This window comes from Stegodyphus dumicola, chromosome 4 (genome assembly GCF_044657685.1).
Source record: "Stegodyphus dumicola isolate Sdum_Otavi_A_Nest chromosome 4, ASM4465768v1".
NCBI lineage: Eukaryota > Metazoa > Arthropoda > Arachnida > Araneae > Eresidae > Stegodyphus > Stegodyphus dumicola.
In genome coordinates, this window is record NC_140771.1 from 261,674,935 (window position 1) to 261,697,731 (window position 22,797).

Consider the following 22,797-nt stretch of genomic DNA (forward strand, 5'->3'; position numbering starts at 1 on the left):
TTTAATAGAAAAACTCATATGCGTGTTCACACTGGAGAGAAACCTTATCTGTGTGAAGTATGTAAGAAGACGTTTAATGGAAAAAGTAATTTAATCAACCATCTGCGTATTCACACAGGACAGAAACCTTATCTGTGTGAAGTATTGTAAGAAGACGTTTAGTAAAAAATGTAATTTAACCAACCATCTGCGTATTCATACGGAGAGAAACCTTACGTGTGTGAAGTATGTATGAAATCATTTACTTGAAAAAGTTGTTTAACCAAGCATCTGCGTATTCACATAGGTAAGAAAACATATATGTGCGAAGTATGTAAGAAGACAATTAGTGAAAAAAATAGATTAAATAAGCATCTGCTTATTCACATAGGTGAGAAACCTTATATGTGTGAAGTATGTAAGAAGACGTTTAGTGAAAAGCATTGTTTAAACAGGCGTATGCTTATTCACACAGGAGGGAAACCTTATATATGTGAAGTATGTAAAACAATGTTTAGTGAAAAAGGTAATTTAAATCAGCATATGCTTATTCACACAGGTGAGAAACCTTATATGTGTGAAGTATGTAAGAAGAGGAGTTTAAATAAGCACCTGTTTATTCACACAGATGAGAAACCCTATATATGTGAAGCATGTAAGAAGATGTTTAGTCAAAAGGTTAGTTTAAAGAAGCATGTGCTTATTCACACAGGAGAAAAACCTTATATGTGTGAAGTATGTAAGAAGACATTTAATAGAAAAAGTAATTTAAAGAAACATCTGCGTATTCACTCAGGAGAGAAACCTCACATGTGTGAAGTATGTAAGAAATCATTTAATCAAAAAAGTTAAGCATGCATATGCGTATTCACACAGGTGAAAAACCTTATATGTGCGAAGTATGTAAGAAGGCATTTAGTGACAAAAGTAGTTTAAATAAGCATTTGCTTATTCACACAGGTGAGAAACCTTGTATGTGTGAAGTATGTAAGAAGACATTTAATGGAAAAAGTAATTTAAAGAAACATCTGCGTATTCACTCAGGAGAGAAACCTCACATGTGTGAAGTATGTAAGAAATCATTTAATCAAAAAAGTTCTTTAAGCATGCATATGCGTATTCACACAGGTGAAAAACCTTATCTGTGCGAAGTATGTAAGAAGGCATTTAGTGACAAAGGTAGTTTAAATAAGCATTTGCTTATTCACACAGGTGAGAAACCTTATGTGTGTGAAGTATGTAAGAAGTCATTTAATCAAAAAGGTATTTTAAACAGGCATATGCTTATTCATACAGGAGAGAAACCTTATATGTGTGAAGTCTGCAAGAAATCATTTAATCTAAAAGGTTGCTTAACCAAGCATCTGCGTATTCACACAGGTGAGAAAACTTGTATGTGTGAAGTATGTAAGAGGACGTTTAGTGAAAAGCGTTGTTTAAACAGGCATATGCTTATTCACACAGGAGAGAAACCTTATATGTGTGAAGTATGTAAGAAGACATTTAGGGGAAAAGGTCAGTTAAACCGGCATATGCTTATTCACACAGGTGAGAAACCTTATATATGTGAAGTATGTAAGAAGACGTTTAGGAAAAAGGGGAGTTTAAATAAGCACCTGTTTATTCACACACATGACAAACCTTATATATGTGAAGTATGTAAGAGGATGTTTAGTCAAAAGGGTAATTTAAACAGTCATATGCTTATTCACACAGGAGAGAAACCTTATATGTGTAAAGTATGTAAGAAGACTTTTAGTAAGTGTAGTTTAAATAAGCACCTATTTGTTCACACAGGTGAGAAACCTTATATGTGGGAAGTATGTAAGAAGAATTTTTGTCAAAAGAGTAGTTTAAATAAGCACCTGTTTGTTCACACAGGTGAGAAACCTTATATATGTGAAGTATGTAAGACGACTTTTAGTCAAAAGAGTAGTTTAAATAAGCACCTGTTTGTTCACACAGGTGAGAAACCTTATATGTGTGAAGTATGTAAGAAGACGTTTAATAGAAAGAATACTTTAAATAGGCACCTGTTTATTCACACAGGTGAGAAACCTTATATATGTGAAGTATGTAAGAAGATGTTTAGTGAAAAGGGTACTTTAAACAAGCATATACTTATTCACACAGGATAGAAACCTTACATGTATGAAATACGAGTATGTAAGAAGACCTTTAGTGAAAAGGGTAGTTTGAACAAAGATATGCTTATTCACGTAGGAGAGAAACCTCTAATGTGTGAAATCCACTTAATGAAAAAAGTTATTTAAACATGTGTATGTGTATTCACACAGCAGAGAAACATCATATGCTTATTCACACTGGAGAGAAAATTGTGTGTGGTATGTAAATGTTAATTCGTTTTCATGAAGAGGATTTAAACGTGGATATACGCATAAGAGATAAATGTTATATGTGTAACGAACCATTTAGAGCGATGACAAAAATGTATATGCTATCTCCAGTGTTTTGAACATATGTTAGAAACAACTTTCACATGCTTCTGCAGTAAGCACTTGTCTCTGCAGCTAGAAAATCTCATTTGAGGTCATGTCTGGAATTTTTTCATGGGTTGAAAGAATATTCGTATAGCAAAATTCTTAGAAATCAGATAGGCAAATCTGAATAATGTAAAGCATATTATTCAGATTTGTAGAAGAAACAGAAATTCACATTTGATGAAAAAAAAAAAATTATAAACCATTTATTTTTTTCCACAAGGTGAAATGTTCAGTATATTTTTACCTGATAATAAGTGTTCAATGTTTATATCTGCTGCATAATGAAGTCTAGATAAGAACTTCAAAAACTGAAATTCTAAATGGTAACTAAATATTTCATCCAATATGTATGCTGTAAATTATTTGTGTTTTGCTTTAAACTGTTTCTGAATTTCACACAGTTACATATTACAACCATGCCATTACAGATAGTAATATCATTCTTGGTACCTGTCTTGAAAACTATATTAGGTATTTCCACTTATCCTGAACATGTACTAAAGACCATGCCTTTTCGGTTCCAGTATCAAATGTGTCAGTGTATAAAATTTACAAAATTAGTGCAGTGTTCCATTGCATTGTTAGAAAAGTGGAATGAAATCTCCGTCATTTTCAGTCAAATCTTGGATATATTAAGATCAGTGACACCAGGTGTGTAGTGTGTATAAGAAGAAATTTGTGTAAAGTCATATCTCTGCAGGTAAGAAATCGATGCATGATAGATATTTATTTTGAAATCTTTGATATTCTGTTTCATGTAATAGTGAAAGAAAGCTAAAGTAATTCAGTTGTATTTTCTGCTATCATATTGTAAGATGAAATTGTTTTCCATTTTAGGAACTTAGAAATAGTTTGTCTCTGAAAAAATAAAATAAAGTAATAAATGCTATAAAGCACATATGTTAAAAAATAAACAATTTAATAAATGTCAGTAGCTTTTTTGCTAGGTGCTTCAGAAAGTATAGAGGTTTTGGAAGTACTGAGCAAAGGCAAAAATGTTGCTGTAATTATTTTAAGATTAGTTTCATTTCTCTTCTTTAATATTTTTTCATGAGAGCTGTATACTGTGTAATTGTTTCTGTATACTTTGTAATAGTTAAATGTGTATCAGTTTTCTCTGTAAAATTCACTTTACACTTTTCTGATTTCTTTTCAAAATTCGCAAGTCTTGTGTCTGCTCGCACAGAGTCTGTAGGGGTGCCTTTTCGATTTTAGAACTCGTTTACGCAGGATTTAAAGGCATACGATTCCTAAAATATGTGACAAAATGATTAACTCTTGTTGGCATTAGCATTTAATGGTCATATATTGTGAGAAATTTTAGATGAATATCTTATTTTTTGAAGAATTTTTCGAACGACATTGGAAACAAAATTATTTGAATTTTTTATTTTTGATTCTGAAAGTTGGTCTCTTAACATGTTTAGGTTAGGGTAGACTGAAGGGTACTCCTTGTATTATCATAAAGTTTTTGTTTCGTTTATTGCCAAGTCAAGAGAGTGCACGGAACAACTTTAGTTTTGGTCCTTTTGGCGATTTTTTGATTTGGCGACAAACTTCGGTCGCCAAGGTAGACCCGACTTTGAAGATCGGAAAAAAATGGCGGATTGTCAACAAAACCCGATCTAGACTAAATAACAAGGAAGCACTTCCGCAGAAAACCCGGTAAATGTAAACATCGCCAACTTGGACGATCATAGTTCAACCTGGTAACCCAGAGTATTTATCCTATTCGCTTGTTCGAAGTTTGCAACTATTCCTCTTGCATTCAAATTTTGTTGAAATATCACTGTCATTGTTTGCATTTGCAGATATATATTATTGTTCTCTTATTTATTATTATTTTTTCTGAATTTTTTAACAACGAATAGATAGAAATATTTTCGTAGATAGATGCCGGTTCTCGGTTCGGTATAAAAAGGAAGAATATACGGCGGGAGGGTTGAATGCTAATTTGTAACACGGCTGGCGTATTTCCAAAGCCTACCCCACTTTTCGAATTTTTGACGTCACGGAAATATCGACTAGTTTCACCTGGCAAGACGCCTACCCCACTTTTGACACAAGCGTCTAGCCCCTCAGACGCTAGTTTCCTCCCTGAACATGTGCGCAGATTATTGCGCATGTCATCATTTCCCTGCAGGCGCCTCGTATTTAATATTATTTACTCTGCTCTTTGCCCTGCTGTGGTAGCAAAGATTATGTGTTGTAGCGTGTGATTGCAGATACAGTTCTCTTTTTTTATTTTGATTCGATTATTATATCTTCTGCACAAAATCAAGAAAAACTGCCCCTTTCAGGGCCAAGTACAGTCAAAAGTCGTTAATTCGGACACCCATAATCCGGAATGATCTATAATCCGGACCTCAAAGCTACAAACTTTCTGCCCATGCGTCGCGTTTACGCATGCGCACAGGCGTTTACGAGAGCGCATAAGACCCTTACAGCTTCGAATATGTTTGTGCGCATGCGCGTTTAATGTGTAACGGAGTTATACGCTAAGCTAAAGTTATCTAATTCAGTTAATGTTGCAGATTGCGTTGTTCCTGAATCTTCGAATTGGATCCGGCTTATTATTTTTTGCAGACTGTTAGAGCAATTTTATAAAAGTAAGCTTGAACTTTCGATTATGTCAAATAGAATTTCCGATATATATTTACTACAAAGCGAAAGTATGTTTTGAAATCCGAAATCTGTTTATCAATTTCACGCTGCTCTGCGGCAGAGGGGGGGGCAGAAACGTCATTATTAGATTATGATAGATTAGAAAGATTATGTCAAATAGAATTTCCGATATCTACAAAGCGAAAGTATGTTTTGAAATCCGAAATCTGTTTATCAATTTCACGCTGCGGATTGGAAGTTTATCTGTCAGCACTATCCTTATCTTCAGAGCAGATGTTTTTATTTTATTTGTTTTATAATTCCGTACTAAGTGTAGTATTTCATCTCGATATACTCCGTCTTTGATATGATTTAAATCAAGTTCCTCGTCATTATAATTCGCTTCCGATAGTGAAGAAAGTGACCCAGAGGTTATTGAAAACGAAAACATTTCGATTGACAAATTAGTCGGTATTCTCAACACAGCAATTATAGGACTTGACAGCGGAACTTTGTAACTAAACAAGAAATTATGTCTGTTTAATAGAATTAAAGAGAAAGTATTATCACATGAAACGATGCAACTTACATTGAAGGAAATGTTTAATAAAGTAAACAAATAAATATTAAGCTTTTTCTTTTTGTAAATTTTGATACCCTTTAGATCATAATTGTTCTTTATTTCATAAATTACGGTTTCATATTTTTAATTTTGTAATTTCCGCATGCCATCTTACCAGATTTAAACTGATGACCTATAATCCGGAAAAATCGATAATCCGGAATCGCCGAAGTCCCGACGAGTCCGGATTAACGACTTTTGACTGTACTTCTGTTTCCTCAGAAGGTATTTTTGATTCTAAATCAAATCAAAATTAGGAAGGAGTAATTGTGAGCGATAATTCAGTGTGATAATTCTGATTGTGTTGTGAGTGATATGGTTCATTGTGCAAATGATTTTAGTATAGCTCAGAGTGATTTTGTTTGCCGTGATTGTTTAAAACTTTCAACTATGGATACAATTTGAAACGCGATGCATATAAATTTCATTACAATAATACTACATTAATTGAGTCTCTGAAAACTAAGAGTTCTAATAGTATGGTTGATTGTGCAAATAATTTTAGTGTGGCTGAGAGTAATTTTGTATGCTCTGATTGCTTAAAAACATACCAAAATAAATGCAGTTTGAAACGGCATACCAACACATTACACTCTAATAATACTACATTAATGATTCTTTAAAAAGTGGTCGATTACCAAGCTACAAATGTGAGGACTGCCATCTGAAATTTAGTGACATAAAAAATTGGAAATATCAAAATAAAATTCATACTTCTAACAGGTAATTATATGTGTCCTGTATGTTATGCTAATTTTAAAAAGCGAGAAATAATATTTCATTTCAATAATGTTCATGATGTTGATTTGAATCATACTGAGCTAGAATTTAATTCATTTAATGATTTTTTGGCATGGAAGGCAGAAATTGAAAATAATATGAAGACAAAATTTCTTATGGAGTAAGCATATTTAATATACATGGTGTAATGCCACTGTTTAGGAAATTTTGTATCCGAAAGTAAAGGTTTGTGTCACTTAAAAATCCTTGGTAGCAATAAAATAAATGCATATTGCCCAGCTGCATTAAAAGTAACAGAACATACAGATGGCAAATGTGTAGTGTCATATCAGAAAATACATATTGGCCATTGAAATGATTTAGGTCACTTATTTTTAACAACAGATGAAATAAAAATTATTGCATCAAAGATAGCAGCAAAAATTTCTCTGGATAATATTTTAGATGAAATTAGAAATTCTCTATGAGATGCTGGGCTTGAGAGGGTTCATTTACTTGCAAAACAAGATTTACATAACAGTAAAAATCTTTCAATTTGTCTTCTAATTCTGTTAAACATGAAAATGATTAGGTTTGTGTAGATACGTGGGTACCTCAAATGCAAAATCCTGAACATCCATGTATTTCATTTTATAAAACCCAGGGATCAAGATAGTATGAGTGAATATTGTACACAATATTCATTTCTAAAAGGAAATGATTTTGTTTTGATAATGATGACAGAAGCACAAAGAGAGATACTGAAAAAATTTTGTTCTGACTTGTATATGTATTGATGGTACACATGGGGTGAATGCATATAGATTTCATAACTTTACTTACAATAGATGATTTACACCAAAGATTCCTGTGTGCATTTTTAATTTCTAATCGATGTGATCAGCCAGTGCTATCATTTTTTTTTCATGTATTAAAGAAAACGTTCAAATACAACCACAAATATTTATGTCTGATATGGCTGAATCTTTTTTTAATGCTTGGGAGTCTGAAATGGGTTTACTACAGAAACGTCTTTTTTGTGCATGGCATATTGATAAAGCCTGGAGAAACAATTTTTAAAAAAATCAATGGTGTTGAAAAACAGGCAAAAACATATAAAATTAGATCTCTCTTAGAAGAACAAGACATTCATACTTTTCATATGCTGACGGAAGCAGCAATAAAATTACTTAAGATCCTGACACTATTGCATTTGCAAATTACTTTGAAACATATTATTTACAAAAAACATCTAGCTGGGCATACTGTTATAGACTTCACAGTGGTGTTAACACAAACATGCACATCGAACGAATGCACCGAACATGAAAATATATTTATCTTCATGCAAAAAAATTTAAGAGATTGGATAACACTATATATGGTATTATGAAATTTGTAAGAGATAAAATGATTAATCGCTTAATTACAGCAAATAAAGGTAAATTAACAAGTAAGATTTGGGATTTAAGAATCAGACAGAAAACAAATGAAACACTATGTTTATAAGTAATACAGAATGAGAATGGGTGGTCTGTTTCATAAACACATAATACAGAAATATACAATATACATGAAAGTAACAAAACTTGTACATGTCACATACAGTGCACCGAGTGTAATATATGCATTCTTTGATATGTATGCAGCTGTATTGATTCATCAGTTTGTAGAGATATTAGGTATTTTTGTGGAAGCAAGCAAGATGAAAAATATTCAACGCCTTCGCCGGGAATCAAACCGCGGACCTCTGGATACACATCACACCATGAAGGCATGCCAAGAAGGTGGGAGAAATACTTTATCTTCCCCTTTTAAAGGACGACTGGAGTTTTTATGGGACCTAATCACCAAATCCTGGCTGTGGAGGACAATCATCTAACACCCTTTTAGTTCGAGTGCCACTGTACAGACATTAGAATTTCACATTGGAAGCAAGAGAGATTGAAAAATTAGCAATGGCTTCGCTAGGAAAATAACCGCAGACTTTTGGAATATGCGCCCAGTATGCAGACCACCACACCAAGAAGGCGGGAGAAATACCTTATATGTTAGGTGGAGTATGTGCAAGCACACTAGAAATACTGCTACTTATTAAATACATTACTTACATCAGCACACTAGAAATACTACTACTTATACTACAACTACAATGCATAATGAATTATCCACTTAGTATAGATGATGAAAATGAATTTTGAATTAAGTAGCCAAAAAAAAAAAAAAAAATCACAGACCCTCTCACTGGAACACAGAAAGAATGAACTAACATGTTTAGAATTAGTAGATTCATTAAAATCTGACAAACAATGTGATGTGGAACACAGAAAAAATGAACGGTTAATCTTTGGATTATGGTAACTTGGCGAAAATTTGCCGACGAACTCTGCTACAGCAACCTGCTAGTTTTGTTTTCACGAAGTAAAGGCATTTGTTTTTTTTTTTTTTTACTCAACATTTTTTCCAACAATCTGCTAGCCGAATTACGCTTATGCTAGAACTTTTATGGAACAAAAATGTTTAATCATGATGAAGATTAGGTGCGAAATTGAGAGAAAGTGCAGAATCGCCCACTGCTTGCCACGTTTTTAAGAACTGCACATACACGGTATCATCCATGTACACGTCGACCTATTTTCACTTAAAAAAAAAATCCCAGAATTACACAAAAATGGCATTGCACACACTCTTGACTTTATCCATGTACACTGCTAAAATCCTAGCTAGTAACTTTTATCGCCTTACCAAAATGTCGCCAAACTGCCTGTTACCATATTCCAAAGATTAGCCGAATGAACTATAACAAACATGTTTAGAATTAGTAGATTTATTAAAATCTGACAAACAATGTGATGTGTTAAACAAGATTCTAAAATCAGCACCACTACAACTAGAAGCTGCTGATATGTTAAATGCGCAAGAAATACATTTCCCAAACTGCTAATAAAGATATTCCACCTAATAAAAATATAATACCCAAAAGATTCTCAAATATAAAATGAAAAAGAAACTGACAAAAACTTCTACAGTAACTTCACAGAATGAAGACAAAAATACAGTTCTAAAAATTATTTTGGATCACAAAAATTTTACACATAATTTCACTGAAGAAACTTAACGCATCTAGTGAAAAATATATACAGTGGCTCCCAAAAGTTTTCGTATACTTATGGTTTTCATTGAAATAGGGTTCTATCCATTAATTTAAAGTAAACTTTCTGAATGAGATTTTAATAATAAGATCTATAATATATTCGTAACAAAATTACATGAAATATTTTTTAAATATAGCGAAACTTTACTTTTAAGAAATTAATAATCAAAAAATGATAAACATTTTATCTCACAAAAGTCTTCGTACACTGAAATATTTTTGGATAAAATCAAAATTAGAATAATCAGTTGCTTTTTTTAATTTTTACATTCTGGTGGCATTTAAAAAATCGTTTGGTTTAATTGTTTACTGTTTACTTCATAATATTATATTTATTATTGAAAAATGGGTCGCAGTCGTAAAGAAATTACAGCATTCGAAAACTGATCATTTTTCACCATAGTAGTGGTAAATAAATTTGCAATATCAATAAATTAGTTAATTTACCCCATTCTACAGTGCAGTATGTGATAAAACGCTTTAAAGAAGAAAATTGGATTGAAAACAAGGTAAGAAAAAGTCGACCGAGAAAGTTAACTAAACGTGATAAAGGATTTATTCTTAGAAAATTTGTAAAAAACCCACGTTTGAGTTCTGTAAAAGTTTCTGCAGAATTTAATGCAAAGTTTTCTACTTCGATTTCACCTGAAACTGTTCAACGAGTTCTCAGAGAAATTTACTTTGGATTACATGGGCGTTCTGCCCGTAAAAATAATTTTGTTAGTGAGAAAAACAGAAAGCATTCGCAAAAATCTATGATAAATACACCCGAAACGTACTGGAATAATGTCCTATTTGCTGACGAAAGCAAATTTAACATTTTTGGTTCTGATAATCGAATAACTGTATGGAGAAGAAAAATGAGGTACTTCATTCTAAGAACTTAGTTGGAACAGTTAAGCATGGCGGTGGAGGTGTTCTTGTAGGGGGGCATGACAGCATCAGGACTAGGTAATTTGGTATTTATTGATGGCATAATGAATCATTCTTTTTATTTAAATATTTAAGAGACAATTTAAAATTATCAGCCCAAAATTTGGGTATTGGAAACAACTTTATTTTTAATCATGATAACGATCCTAAGTATACGGCTCTCAACGTTTGCCAGTAGTGTCTCTATAATTGTCCACAGGTTTTGAAAACACCACCTCAGTCGCCAGATTTAAACCCCATAGAACACATTTGGAAAGAGCTGGAGGTTAGAATACGAAATCACAACATCAAAACGAAAAGTGAACTCAAAACAGCCATGATGGAAAGAATGGGTGAACATTGATACAGAAATTACCCCCCCCCCCAAAAAAAAAAAAACTAGTAAAATCTATTCCCAGATGTTTAAAAGCTGTTGTGGATGCTAAATGATATCCTACTAATATTAATTTAACGAAAAATGAAAATATTTACTAATATGTCAAGATTTTTTTTTGAAGTGTACAAAGACTTTTGTGAGATAAAATGTTTGTCATTTTTTGATTATTAATTTCTTAAAAATGAATTTTTGCTATATTTAAAAAAATATTTCATCTAATTTTGTTACAAATAGATTATAAATCTTATTATTAAAGTCTCATTCAGAAAGTTTACTTTTGATTAATGGATAGAGCCCTATTTCAATGAAAATCATAAGTGTACTAACACTTTTGGGAGCCACTGTATTTTAACAATAGTCATTAGTACCTATTCACAATTCCTTTTGTCCATTTTTATAATCTAAAATATCTTCTTTCAACTGCCTGTAAGTGAATCAAATCGTAAAAAGAACCTTGTATTTAGTGTAAGTATAGTGAAACACTCAATTGATTTCGAGGGCAGCTAAAGGTCCCTCATCATCAGGAGAAAGAAATACCTAGAAAGAAGAAAATAAAGGAGAAGGAGTCTCAGAAACACGTGGTCCTTATCAGCACTGCACGTGGTTATAACTGGATTTTTAATCAATGTTGCACTGGCCGCCTACTTTTACTGAGCCAGGCTGTCTGATCAAGCATAAAGGACAAGAAAAATTAGAGAAGTTAAAAATAGGGAGCGAGGGGCAAATGCACCTTCACTCTCAAAATCTGAACATCAAATAATGAATGCCTGTATGTGTTTTATATGTGTCAGATGATATTTTTTTCTTATTTATATAATACTCTTTCTCTCTCATTCTTCAGAACTTCTCTTTAATAATAAGATAATTCCAACTCTGATCCTTAAAATGATCAGGAACAGATGTAGAAGGTCAGAACAGGGTTTTGAATCTTTATCTCAGGTCCTCGTGATAGGCTGATGTATTCTGTGATTAATGAGTAAGTCTATTTTTGTTCATCCTCCTTGCATTACTGTCTTCCTTCCTCCCCCCCCGAAGTTCAACAATACCAAATATTGTCCATATAATCAATCATTCATTGACTTTTATACTATTCAGTCAATAGATTATTACCAAACATTTTAATGTAGATAAATATATTTTGGAGAAACTGAGTCAATCCCAAATTTGAACAGTAAGCAATATTTTCTACTATTTAATATTTTTATTTTCTAATTATTCAACCCCATGTTCATTCACATGTTGTGCACTGGCCATTTTATTATGTGTAGAATTGTTTAAAATTAACTGAACATTGTAACAATCTCATCACAGTTTTTTGAATTGCCACATGCTGCTACATTTTTATTTTGGGGTTTTAATTATTAATAACATTAAATAATAGAAACCTTAAATTTTTTTTAATACTAACTAGCTTTATATACCTGGTGTGTACCTTTAATAAGGCTTACTTGTACATTATATAAACTTACATTATATAAAAAACTGGTGAATAATTATCCAATTAAAAATGTACATTGACATTTAGTTTTTTTTATGCTTATTTCTTTTTTTTTTTTTTTTTTTTTTTTATTTTTTTTATTTGAACAAGCATTCACGTTCCGGCTCACACAACCAAGGTGCTCGCTACCGTATTCTCGGTAGACCAGAGAAGGAGAGCATTTGTGCTGAAGCTCCATTTAACTAAAAATATTTTTAAAAGGCATATCTTTAGAATTTCCGCTTTTGACAAATATGTTTTATTCCGCACCGCGTTGTCACTGCTCTTTTTAAAATCGTTTTAGATTTTTAATCAAAAATTCATTCCCAGATGTCCATATTCGGGTAAAGGTCTACGTTATTCAGAATTTGATGGTACCCTTTTAGGTACCATTTTTTCCACAATGTGAGAAACATACATACATTCATGTAGATTCTCCATTATTTAGTTTCTTTAAATATAATACAGGGCGATAATATTTGGTGGTAACAACCTCAGAAGTAACTCAACGCAAAATACCGTTTTGAGACTAATAGCCCTTCTGTGATAACGCCAATTTAGGCTAAAATTAATAATAATACCTAGAGTATTAATATATATATATATACTGCAGTCAATATATAATATACAATACAGAAAGTGATGTTGAGAGGTAAATTTTGTTTAATTATTTATGCATGCTTCTAGCTTTATTTGCAAAACTATTTTAGGGAATTGTATTGAAAATTGTTGGCATTATTAATCGTTATTCCAATAACGATTGGAAGTTTTTAATTAAAATGACAAAATTTGCCAGCAAATTTAACATGGAAAATTCCATTAGAAATCCCAATTTATAACCGATAAAAATGAATAATAATCGCTACTGTTATTTAAATGCGTTGATTTATAAATCAATCTGTTTATTGTTTAACATTAAATACATTCATGAATGAAACGTAACTCGGTTTTTATAGTTAATATCATTTTTCATAAAAACTTCCAAATTCTGAACTTGATAATTATATGTCAATTGAAGAAAGCAGTGTTTTATGCATATGTGTTCTTTTATTTCTTTTTAACACGATCTAAATCAGTATTTTAAAATTTTGTTAGGATTTTCGGCAATTCTAATTTAATTGAATTGTTATCACTCACAATTAATGGTCTGCAGATAAAATTTCCATTGAATCTTGCAAACACATTCGACAGCGAACAGCATTCTAAATACACCCCATATACCAAGCAAGCAAATAATATAACATACGTTCCAAATCCATATGTCTATGTCTTTGTCTTATCACTTAGTAAGAGGCAATCGACCATTAACGACCTTTACCAATATATGATACTTGACTTTTAAATGCTTGAAGAATCGAGTAAGTTGTATCCAATAATATGGAGTACTTGTACACATGCTGTGCTAGAACTCAGAGATTACTAGCGACGGAGTCTTCTGTGCCGCCGTTCGTAGAATAAGTAAACTTTGAACAAAAGAGGTGCTCGTGTGGCGCCATCTATTAGTAGTGATCAAAAGCATTTTAGTTGACTGGAGCCCTGGTTTCGCCATCTCTTGCAGGATGTATTGTAAGGCATTTTTAAAATTTCATAAAAATTATTCTTTTGATAAGCAATAATTGGCAAGTAAAATGATGAAAAACACAATTTGCAGTACATTGAAACGTTTCACAAGAGTAAAAACTATTTACACACAAATTCTACCTGCTTTTGCAGAAACAAAGTCCATAGTGCTTTGTAATTTGATAAATAAATCTATAAGTAAAGAAAATGAAGTAAAATCTTGGCTAACTAAGAAGAAAACGAAAATGTATACATTACCACCGACTATTATGGTGAATAGTGCGGGGCCTCTTGTGGCGTTGTTCAATTGTGAAATCATAGTTTCCTAGTTTTTTTGATGATATTCTTAGGATGACTGTCACATTTCATAAAAAAGTTATGAGAAGCTTTTAGAATTTCAGAATCCGTGGGTTTAATTTTTAAATCATTGTGAAGAGTGCTGTTTCGTATGAGCCAAGGCGCATTTGTAATTATTCGGATGGCCTTGTTTTGAATTCTTTGTATTTTTTCGCGATGAGTTCTTGCAGTTGCAGCCCACGCTGGAGAAGCATACAGTAAAATCGGGCGGATTGCTTGTAGATAGATAACTCTTTTTGGTGTGTGTATTTTAAATATGGCAAAGCTCACTAGGGCTATCTGCCTAAGGGGAAGGATGAATTCGTGGAGGACTTTCTAAGGGAAACTGGCTCGTATACACGTTACACATGGGGAAAACCACGAAAACACCCATGCAGCCAGCCCGTTCGCGGGATTCGAACCTCGGACCGAACTACCAGTGTTCAGCGACTTTACCGCTCGGCCGCTGGTGGGCCTGATTGGATGTGAAGGAGTTAAACTTTCGTTACCAAACCTTCGCAGTGTCCTATGATATATCATTAGTACCTAAAGCTGTGCCCATGATATGGCGACATTCTGTAGCTGACTTGTTGCAACAGAACTGGAAGTAAATGATGGTTTTGATCTTCTAGCTTGATAGTTCCATTTCAGAAACCTCCATCGACAATAGACTAATTTCGCGAGACTAATTTTAGAATTTCTCCCTATGAGTGCATAGATACTGCCTATTGCTTGGTTAGCTTTTTTACAGATATTTTCGATATGGTTTTTGAAGGTTAGTTTTTGATCGAGATAAACGCCTAAATATTTAACACATTTTTCATTTGGGATGGAGATATTATTAATTGTGATATTGTTGAGATGTCTTCTGGAAGGGTTCTTTTGGAAATAAATTGTACTGGATTTGCTTTCATTGATTTTAATTTTTTAAACGTTAAACCATGGGAAGATATAGTCTATTGCATTTTGGATGTTTTGGATGGCTCTTTGCGGATTGATGGATTTGCTGAGAATTGCAGTATCGTCTGCATAGCAGGTGATAATGGCATCTTTGTGGCTGGGAAGATCATTTATGTAGATGTTAAAAAGAAAAGGTGAAAAATTCGAGCCCTGAGGGACACCTGCTTTCATTACACTGATATTAGACAGCTCGTTCTTAATACAAACTTGAAAAGTTCTGTTTTCCAAAAAACTTGAAATTAGGAGGATTAATCCAGGTGGAAATTTGTTTCCGATATGTTTCATGAGGAGGCCTGGGTACCAAACCTTATCAAACGCTTTTTCAATATGAATGAAGATGCCAGCAACAGTTTCTTTTTTATTAAAGGCTTCTCTGATGATTTCAGTAATTCTTGTAACTTGTTGAGTGGTGCTAAATCCATGCCTAAATCCAAATTGATGTTCCTTAATAATAATATTGTCTTCAGCAAATTTAGAGAGCCTATTGATGACTAATCTTTCAAACAGCTGAAAGTAAACTGATGGGTCTGTAATCTGAACGGGAAGATCCATTTTTCCCAGGTTTCTTCAAGACAATGATTATCGCATGCTTCCATTGTTTAGGAAGAAATCCTATACGCAGGCAAGCATTAAAGATGTAGTATAGTTGCAGAGAATGGCTTTTCTTGGTAAAATTTTTAGGGTTTTATTAGTAATTTGGTCATAACCGGGAGCTTTTCTTGGTTTTAATTTTCGAATTAATTGTGTGGTAAGAGGGTTGGTCTGATTCTTAAAACTTTCTAACTGCTGAGTCACGTGATCAATGACTGCCGAATCATTAGCGTTAACAACACGATTGACAGTGAATTGATTTCCATACGATTTGGCAAAAGCGTTTGCAATATCTTTTGGATTAATTAGAACTTTATTATTGTAACTAATGTGTTTTATTTCATTTTTATTTCTTCTAATAGCTTTAGCAATTTTCCACACGGAGTAATTGATATGTGATAGACTGCTAACGAAGCTGTTCCAACTGTCGTCTTTATATTCTTTGATGAGTTTTTTAACTGTTCTGTCAGCTTGATATAATATCTTTGTTTTTCAATACAACTTTCAGCTACACCTCATGACGCTTCGATTCTCATGAAGATTGTAATCTTGGAGGGAAATTTCTAAAAGGTATCATTACAAATTGTCCATACTCACTGGTAGTTTGATTCGTTTCATAGACATATTTATTTTCAAGCACGAGATTTCGTGCAAATGTACTAAAATAGAGCTAGTGTTCTTCTTATTGCAAAAATTCGTAACTGAAGACTTTTATCTTTTGACAACTAATAAGAAAAGTTAATCAAATTTGCATGTTAAAATCTTTTAACGAGATTTAGATCATAGTGTAAAATAATTAGCTCTACTTCTATGTTTTCCGAAATGTTACGATCTTTTCTGGTAATGAATATAAGATAATACTGGATTCCAAGTCATTAAAGTCTTAAACTTTTCTTCAAATTCTAGTCAGAATAATGCTAATTAATTTACGGGAAAGGCTTTCCTATGCACCATAAAATTACTTCGAGGGCTGCCAGTTTGACGTTGACGCTGAGTTACTAGAGAATAATATATGTGATTAAAATTAATTTGGGAAGCCAAAATTGCTGGTTTTAAACAGGCGAAGTCAAAGCACATGCAATATAATGACGCCAGAGTACTTCTTGTCAACTCCCCTCGTACGAAGATAGCGTCGGCGTGGAATCACACAAAGGAATAACGTAGCCCCTACTTTTAAACCCTAGGCCCGATTGTTTCAAATATTTTAGGTACTGGCATTATTGGCACACACAGTGTGCATATTTCAATATTCCCAGATGTGTGCGATGCTTAGAATCGCATAATTCTAACGAGTACCCCATCAAGGGGAAAAAAAGAACGTACGGCAAAATGTGTTTTTTGAAATGGTCTTCACGCGGCTAGCAACGTCGAATGTCCAAAAAGACCTGGAAATAAATCCGAGGAAGAAAAGAAGAATTTGTCTAATTTCTAAACTGATTTCCCACGTTTAGCTGAACTGATAAACAACTTTGATAAGACAGGAAAGAAATCGTGGCCGCAGTCTGAAATTCAAGATGAGAAAATCCAAACCAAGAAGAGCATAAAAATGTCTCAAACTCAGGTCTTTTCGAAGACTTAATCCTGAGTTTTTTTTAAGCTTTCAAAGACTGATTTTTCAAAATAAAATATCTTTACACGAAATTCAACGGTATTCAAAGCGAGAGCGAAAAAATAGAATTTGCTCTGCAGGCATTACAACTCTTCATCTGAGTTGTTTAACCCCTTTTTCATAGCGCTCGGTTGCAGAGCGAGCTTAGCCCGAGACAACTGCTTCCTCTCATGAGATCATGAGGTCGAATCTATTTTCAAGTAACTGCGACTTTTATATATTCTTATATTCATTTTTTTATTTTTCTTTGTTTGTACTGTGTACTTATACTTTTTGCGTGCATTTGGATCTTATTTTACTCAAGATTTTGGACTTGTGATATTTTATTTATGATTTCATTGTTTTCCTAGCCACTGCACATCTATGCCTTACAAAAATTGATTTCCTCACGCTGAAATGCCTTTTTACAAAGAAGTGCGTCACTGCCACATAATTGCTTTCACAAAAGTTTTTTTAGAAGTATGAAGAATTTGGAATTCAAGTTCAAGTTTTAAAATTCAGAATTTAAAACTAGGAATTCAAGTTTTAAAATTATAATTAATTAAGCGTCTTATTTTCCAGAATCAGATCAAGATATCATGTGAACAGCTCTTCCAATCACATTATTGAGAACATATAAATTCCCTAACGACTAATGACAGGAGTCTTTAGCGTGACATTAACAGACTATGCAAGAAGAAAACACTGATTCCGTTCTTTGCTGTCGATGCAGTTCTAACTCAAACAAACACGGAGAAAGCTGAGTTTACTGCCAACAGTCTCCAAACCCAATTCACACCCCCCGTAGCTTAAGATGTTGAAAGTTTCTTAAACCCCCTTTTTAAGAGAAATTGATAGTAACTTTACATTTTGAGCTCACCTCTTACATTGCTAAACTCAAGCATGAAAATGCACCTTAACTGGATTCTACCTCCAATCGTATGATCAAAAATGTTTCCATTAATTTTTTTTTTTTTTTGGCCATAGTAAAGCCAGTTTCTAAGTAACTTCATGTACACATTATCAATTAACATTTCTATTCCATAATAATACTTATTGAATTCAATATTTATGAAGTCTGGATTAAAAAAATATATTCTGTACAAATAACCAGCTTCTACGAACTGTGGAACACATTCATGATGGCTTCCGCAATAAAGTACTTTAAATTTTAATTTTCTATATGTATATAAATATACATAAGATGCAACATACTTATTTTAATTATTAATACTATTTAATGAATGAGAAGCAAGCATACACAGTTTAGTGAATGAAACACTGGGCAAATTTATTTTTTAAGCTATGCCGCTTTAATTTGGATGAAGAATGTTAGATCTACGTTTCCGAAACAAGTTTTGATTCGAAGATAAACTATTTTATAATTAATATATTACTTAATTTGAAATACTAAACTTAATTTGAAATACTAAGAATTGCTGCCCACCAGTTTTTTCATACCCTCTTTTAGTATAAAAAAATGAAAGTTACACTAAATTAACGATCATTCGGAGCGGGGATTAGGTGGATGAAGGTTCACCGTCGGAGATTGTTCCTGCCTCTCAGATCCGGTTAGCAAGTACGCCCGTCTCGTGTGGTTTCACTGAGAGACCACGTGCTCGTACGAATCTGATTGCATCAGCATTTTTCAATGCTATTTTGCGGTTAGTATTTTTTGTGAACGCTTATATGCTTTCACGATTTAATTTGATTATTGTATTTTAGGGTTATTTCGTAAAATTTTGATTTTCACCACCACGTGTCTTGCCATAATTGCCTGATTGCTGGTTTTACATGCCATATTGCTTATCATTGAGACTATTTGCGCGTTTTAACATCTAATCGGATTATTTTATTTTTGCGCGTTTGATTTTGGATTTTTGGATCGGATAACACACGTAGTTACCCCCAAGCTCTCGCTTCAGGTGATTGTCAGGGGCCTCGTGTGTTCTTCGCCTGCACATCCGTCTGTGGAGAAGGCTATCGGGCCAGGCTCCATCCCGGGGTGCAGGACTCCATTCTATGGGCGCTGGATTTTGGATTTTTGCGTTTATTTCTGCCTAGCGGACCATGGAGAGGCTCGTGGAAATTTACACAAATCAGATTAAGGAGTTGGATAAAATCAGAGACAAAAATGATGGAAAATTATCAGATATTGAAAACACATTTTACAATTTTCTGCTTAGCTCACTTGAGATTGTAAATGCTTTGAAAGAACAAAATAATAGTGTCATTGATAAAACACCTACACCTAACACCGCTAAAAACTTAGATGAAAATAGCAGGGCCAGAAGTCCTATAACACTTCATGATGATTCAATCAACAGTACTGAGGAAAAAGCACTCGATCAAGACACAAGTTCAGATGAGGAACCAATTAAACGCCGCAGAGGCGACCAGACCGTGAGAACAAAAATTCACAAACCCATTGCTAAAAAAGTGAAACTCAGTACGCACACACAAATAATCTCTCCGATCATTACAGCTAATCAAGTTAGTAATAGCATAAATGATCATACGCCGATTAATAGTGTGAAAACACAAGTTGAACAAAATCAAGATAACGAAACTGATAATATTATGGATACTAATGTTAACGAAACAGAAAATCAGGATAACATAAATAATCAGACGATAACTAATAATGACTGCACTGAAAGTAATACACAAAATTCAGAGACTAATACGCAAAGAAAACTCCCACCACTAATTCTTAAGGAAAATGTCATGACTTGGGGAAATATCAAGAAAATATTTCACACCAAAAAATTCTCATTTATCGGACAAAATCTGAGGAATGATGGCATAAAGGTCATTGCTGGAGATGCTGAAAGTTATAGGGGCATGGTTAAAGTGCTCAAAGAGCTCAAAGTTGAGCATCACTCCTACATACTGCCTCAAGATAAAAATTTAAAAGTGGTCATAAATGGACTTACTACTACTTCTGATATAGAGAAATTTAAAACTGAATTAGAGGAATTGAACTACAAAATTATCGAAATTAAACAAATGTCACGACGACGAGGGGGGGAAGTCATTCCACTCCCATTATTTCTTGTTACCTTACCAAAAACTGACGATTCGAAGCGAATCTATAATGAATACAAACTCTGCGACATGAAAATCAAAGTAGTGGAGTATAGAGGCAGACAGGGGCCCATACAGTGTTTTCGCTGTCAGGGCTTCAATCATACCCAAGCCGGATGCAATTATGCACCGAAATGTGTCCGATGCTGCGGAGGCCATTCAATTAAAGAATGCCCTGACAGAAAAAACCTTGATAAGCCCCTAGTCTGTGCGAACTGCGGGGGACTTCACACATCCAGTTTTAAGGGTTGTGAAAAGTATCCCAAGAACAATAATAGCACAAATAACACTGTCAAAAACAAAACATTCTCAAACCGTATCATAGAAGGAAAAAGTTATGCACAAGCCATATCATCAGGAATGTATTCAGAAACTATCAATGAAGCAAAAACAGTTTTTGCTAATCTAGCTGAGCTAGTAAAAATCATTAAAGGCGCTGGTTTTTTACAATTAACTCAACAAACAAATCAGACTATTCAAACCAATCCAGAAACTGCCAAAACACAGACTTTAGATAATGGGTCAATACAGAAATAGTCGGTCCCCTATTCAGTTCATGACCTGGAACGCACATAGCGTCCAGAACAAAATTACGGAGCTTCATAACTTTTTACTTGTGTATGATATTGACGTTGCACTCATCACAGAAACGTTTGCGACTCCCTGCTACAATTTGAACATCGCAAATTATAGATGTTATAGATGTGACAGACTAAGCCATAGAGGTGGTGGGGCCGCGATTTTTGTGAAAAACACCCTGCAATCTTGCCCAATCAGCGAAGATCGTGATAATGGATATGAAGCAGTTACTGCCTCAGTTTTACTCCCATTTTATGGAGTTGTCTATTTTATTGCAATTTATAATCCACCGAACAATGTATTGGATATCGACAAATTAGCTGAACTTCTCCCAAATAATAAACAAATCATCCTGGCTGGAGATCTGAATTCAAAACATACTGAATGGGGCTGCCGAAGAACCAACAATAATGGTGAAGTCCTAATCGAGTTTATCAATAACTATCCTATCTATTTCTATGCACCTTCAGTTTATACGTACCTCCCAGAAAACCCTAGAAGAGGAGATATTTTAGACATTGTGCTCACAAATACTGACATTCCAATGTATTTGGATGTTAAAGTTGAACTAACCTCCGATCACGTGCCGGTTATCGCTATTTTGGGCACTAACAAATGCGAAGAAAACAAATTTAAAAACATCACTGATTGGCAGCATTATTACGCACAACTGTTAGAAAACCCTCCTATTATTAACTCACTCAAGAGTAAAGAGGATATTGATAATGCGATCGAAATTCTCAACAATAGTATCCTCAGTGCATACAACACTGCTACCAAAAAAATTCCTATTGATAAAGACAATTTCCGTTTACCCAGAGAAATTAGAGATATGATTAAACAGAGAAACCGTTTGAGAAAAAGGTGGCATATCTCTTGGAATCCAGGGGTTAAGAAAGAACTTAACAGACTTAATAATATAATCAGTTGCAAGATTCGGAAACATCGGGATGAGGTCTGGAATAATAAAATTGAGAGTTTTAATGAATCTGGAAATGACTTCTGGTCTTTTGCAAAAAATCTTAGGCGCAAGCCCCCTTGCAATAAACCAATTTATAGTAATAAGAGAATTGCACTCACTTATAAGGAAAAAGCCGCCATTATGGCAGAGCACTTAGAACAACAATTTGTACCGAATCAAGATCCCTGTGACCCTCTTTTCTCATCTTACACTCAACAATTTATCAAAGACTGGCTCGAAGGACCAGGGGCCAAAAATCGCACTGAATATACATCTCCGACAGAGGTTAGAAACATTATCAGAACCTGAAAAACCGGAAAGCACCTGGCTATGATGAAATTACGAATGTTGCAATTAAAAATATGCCACTTAATACTGTCACACGTTATGTCAGCATTCTCAATGCCTGCCTGGAAAATATCTACTTTCCCGAAAAATGGAAAAAGGCCAAAGTCATTCTTCTACCAAAGCCAGGAAAAGATGCCACCAAGCCGGAAGGATACCGTCCGATACGTCTACTCCCAGGACTTGGTAAGATTTTCGAACGGGTCATTTATAAAAGAATTGAACCGCATATGGATAAGCTCCCAATGGAACAATTTGGCTTCCGTAAAAATCTCTCAACGACAAAACAACTTGTTCGTCTGTGTGAATTCATTGGAACCGCTTTATTTAGACATCAAAGTGTCGCCTTACTCATGCTAGACGTGGCGAAAGCTTTCGACCGTGTCTGGCATGAGGGGCTCATATTCAAGCTCATCACACT

At 33.8% G+C, this 22,797-nt stretch overlaps 1 protein-coding gene across 1 annotated transcript; it reads left to right on the forward strand.

Moving 5' to 3' along the window:
- The first annotated feature begins 499 nt into the window (after positions 1-499).
- Positions 500-2,132, forward strand: LOC146997876 (uncharacterized). The gene has a single exon (XM_085816241.1). The coding sequence runs from the start codon at positions 834-836 to the stop codon at positions 2,115-2,117; it is 1,284 nt and encodes a 427-aa protein (XP_085672367.1). The 5' UTR covers positions 500-833; the 3' UTR covers positions 2,118-2,132.
- Positions 2,133-22,797: the final 20,665 nt, after the last annotated feature.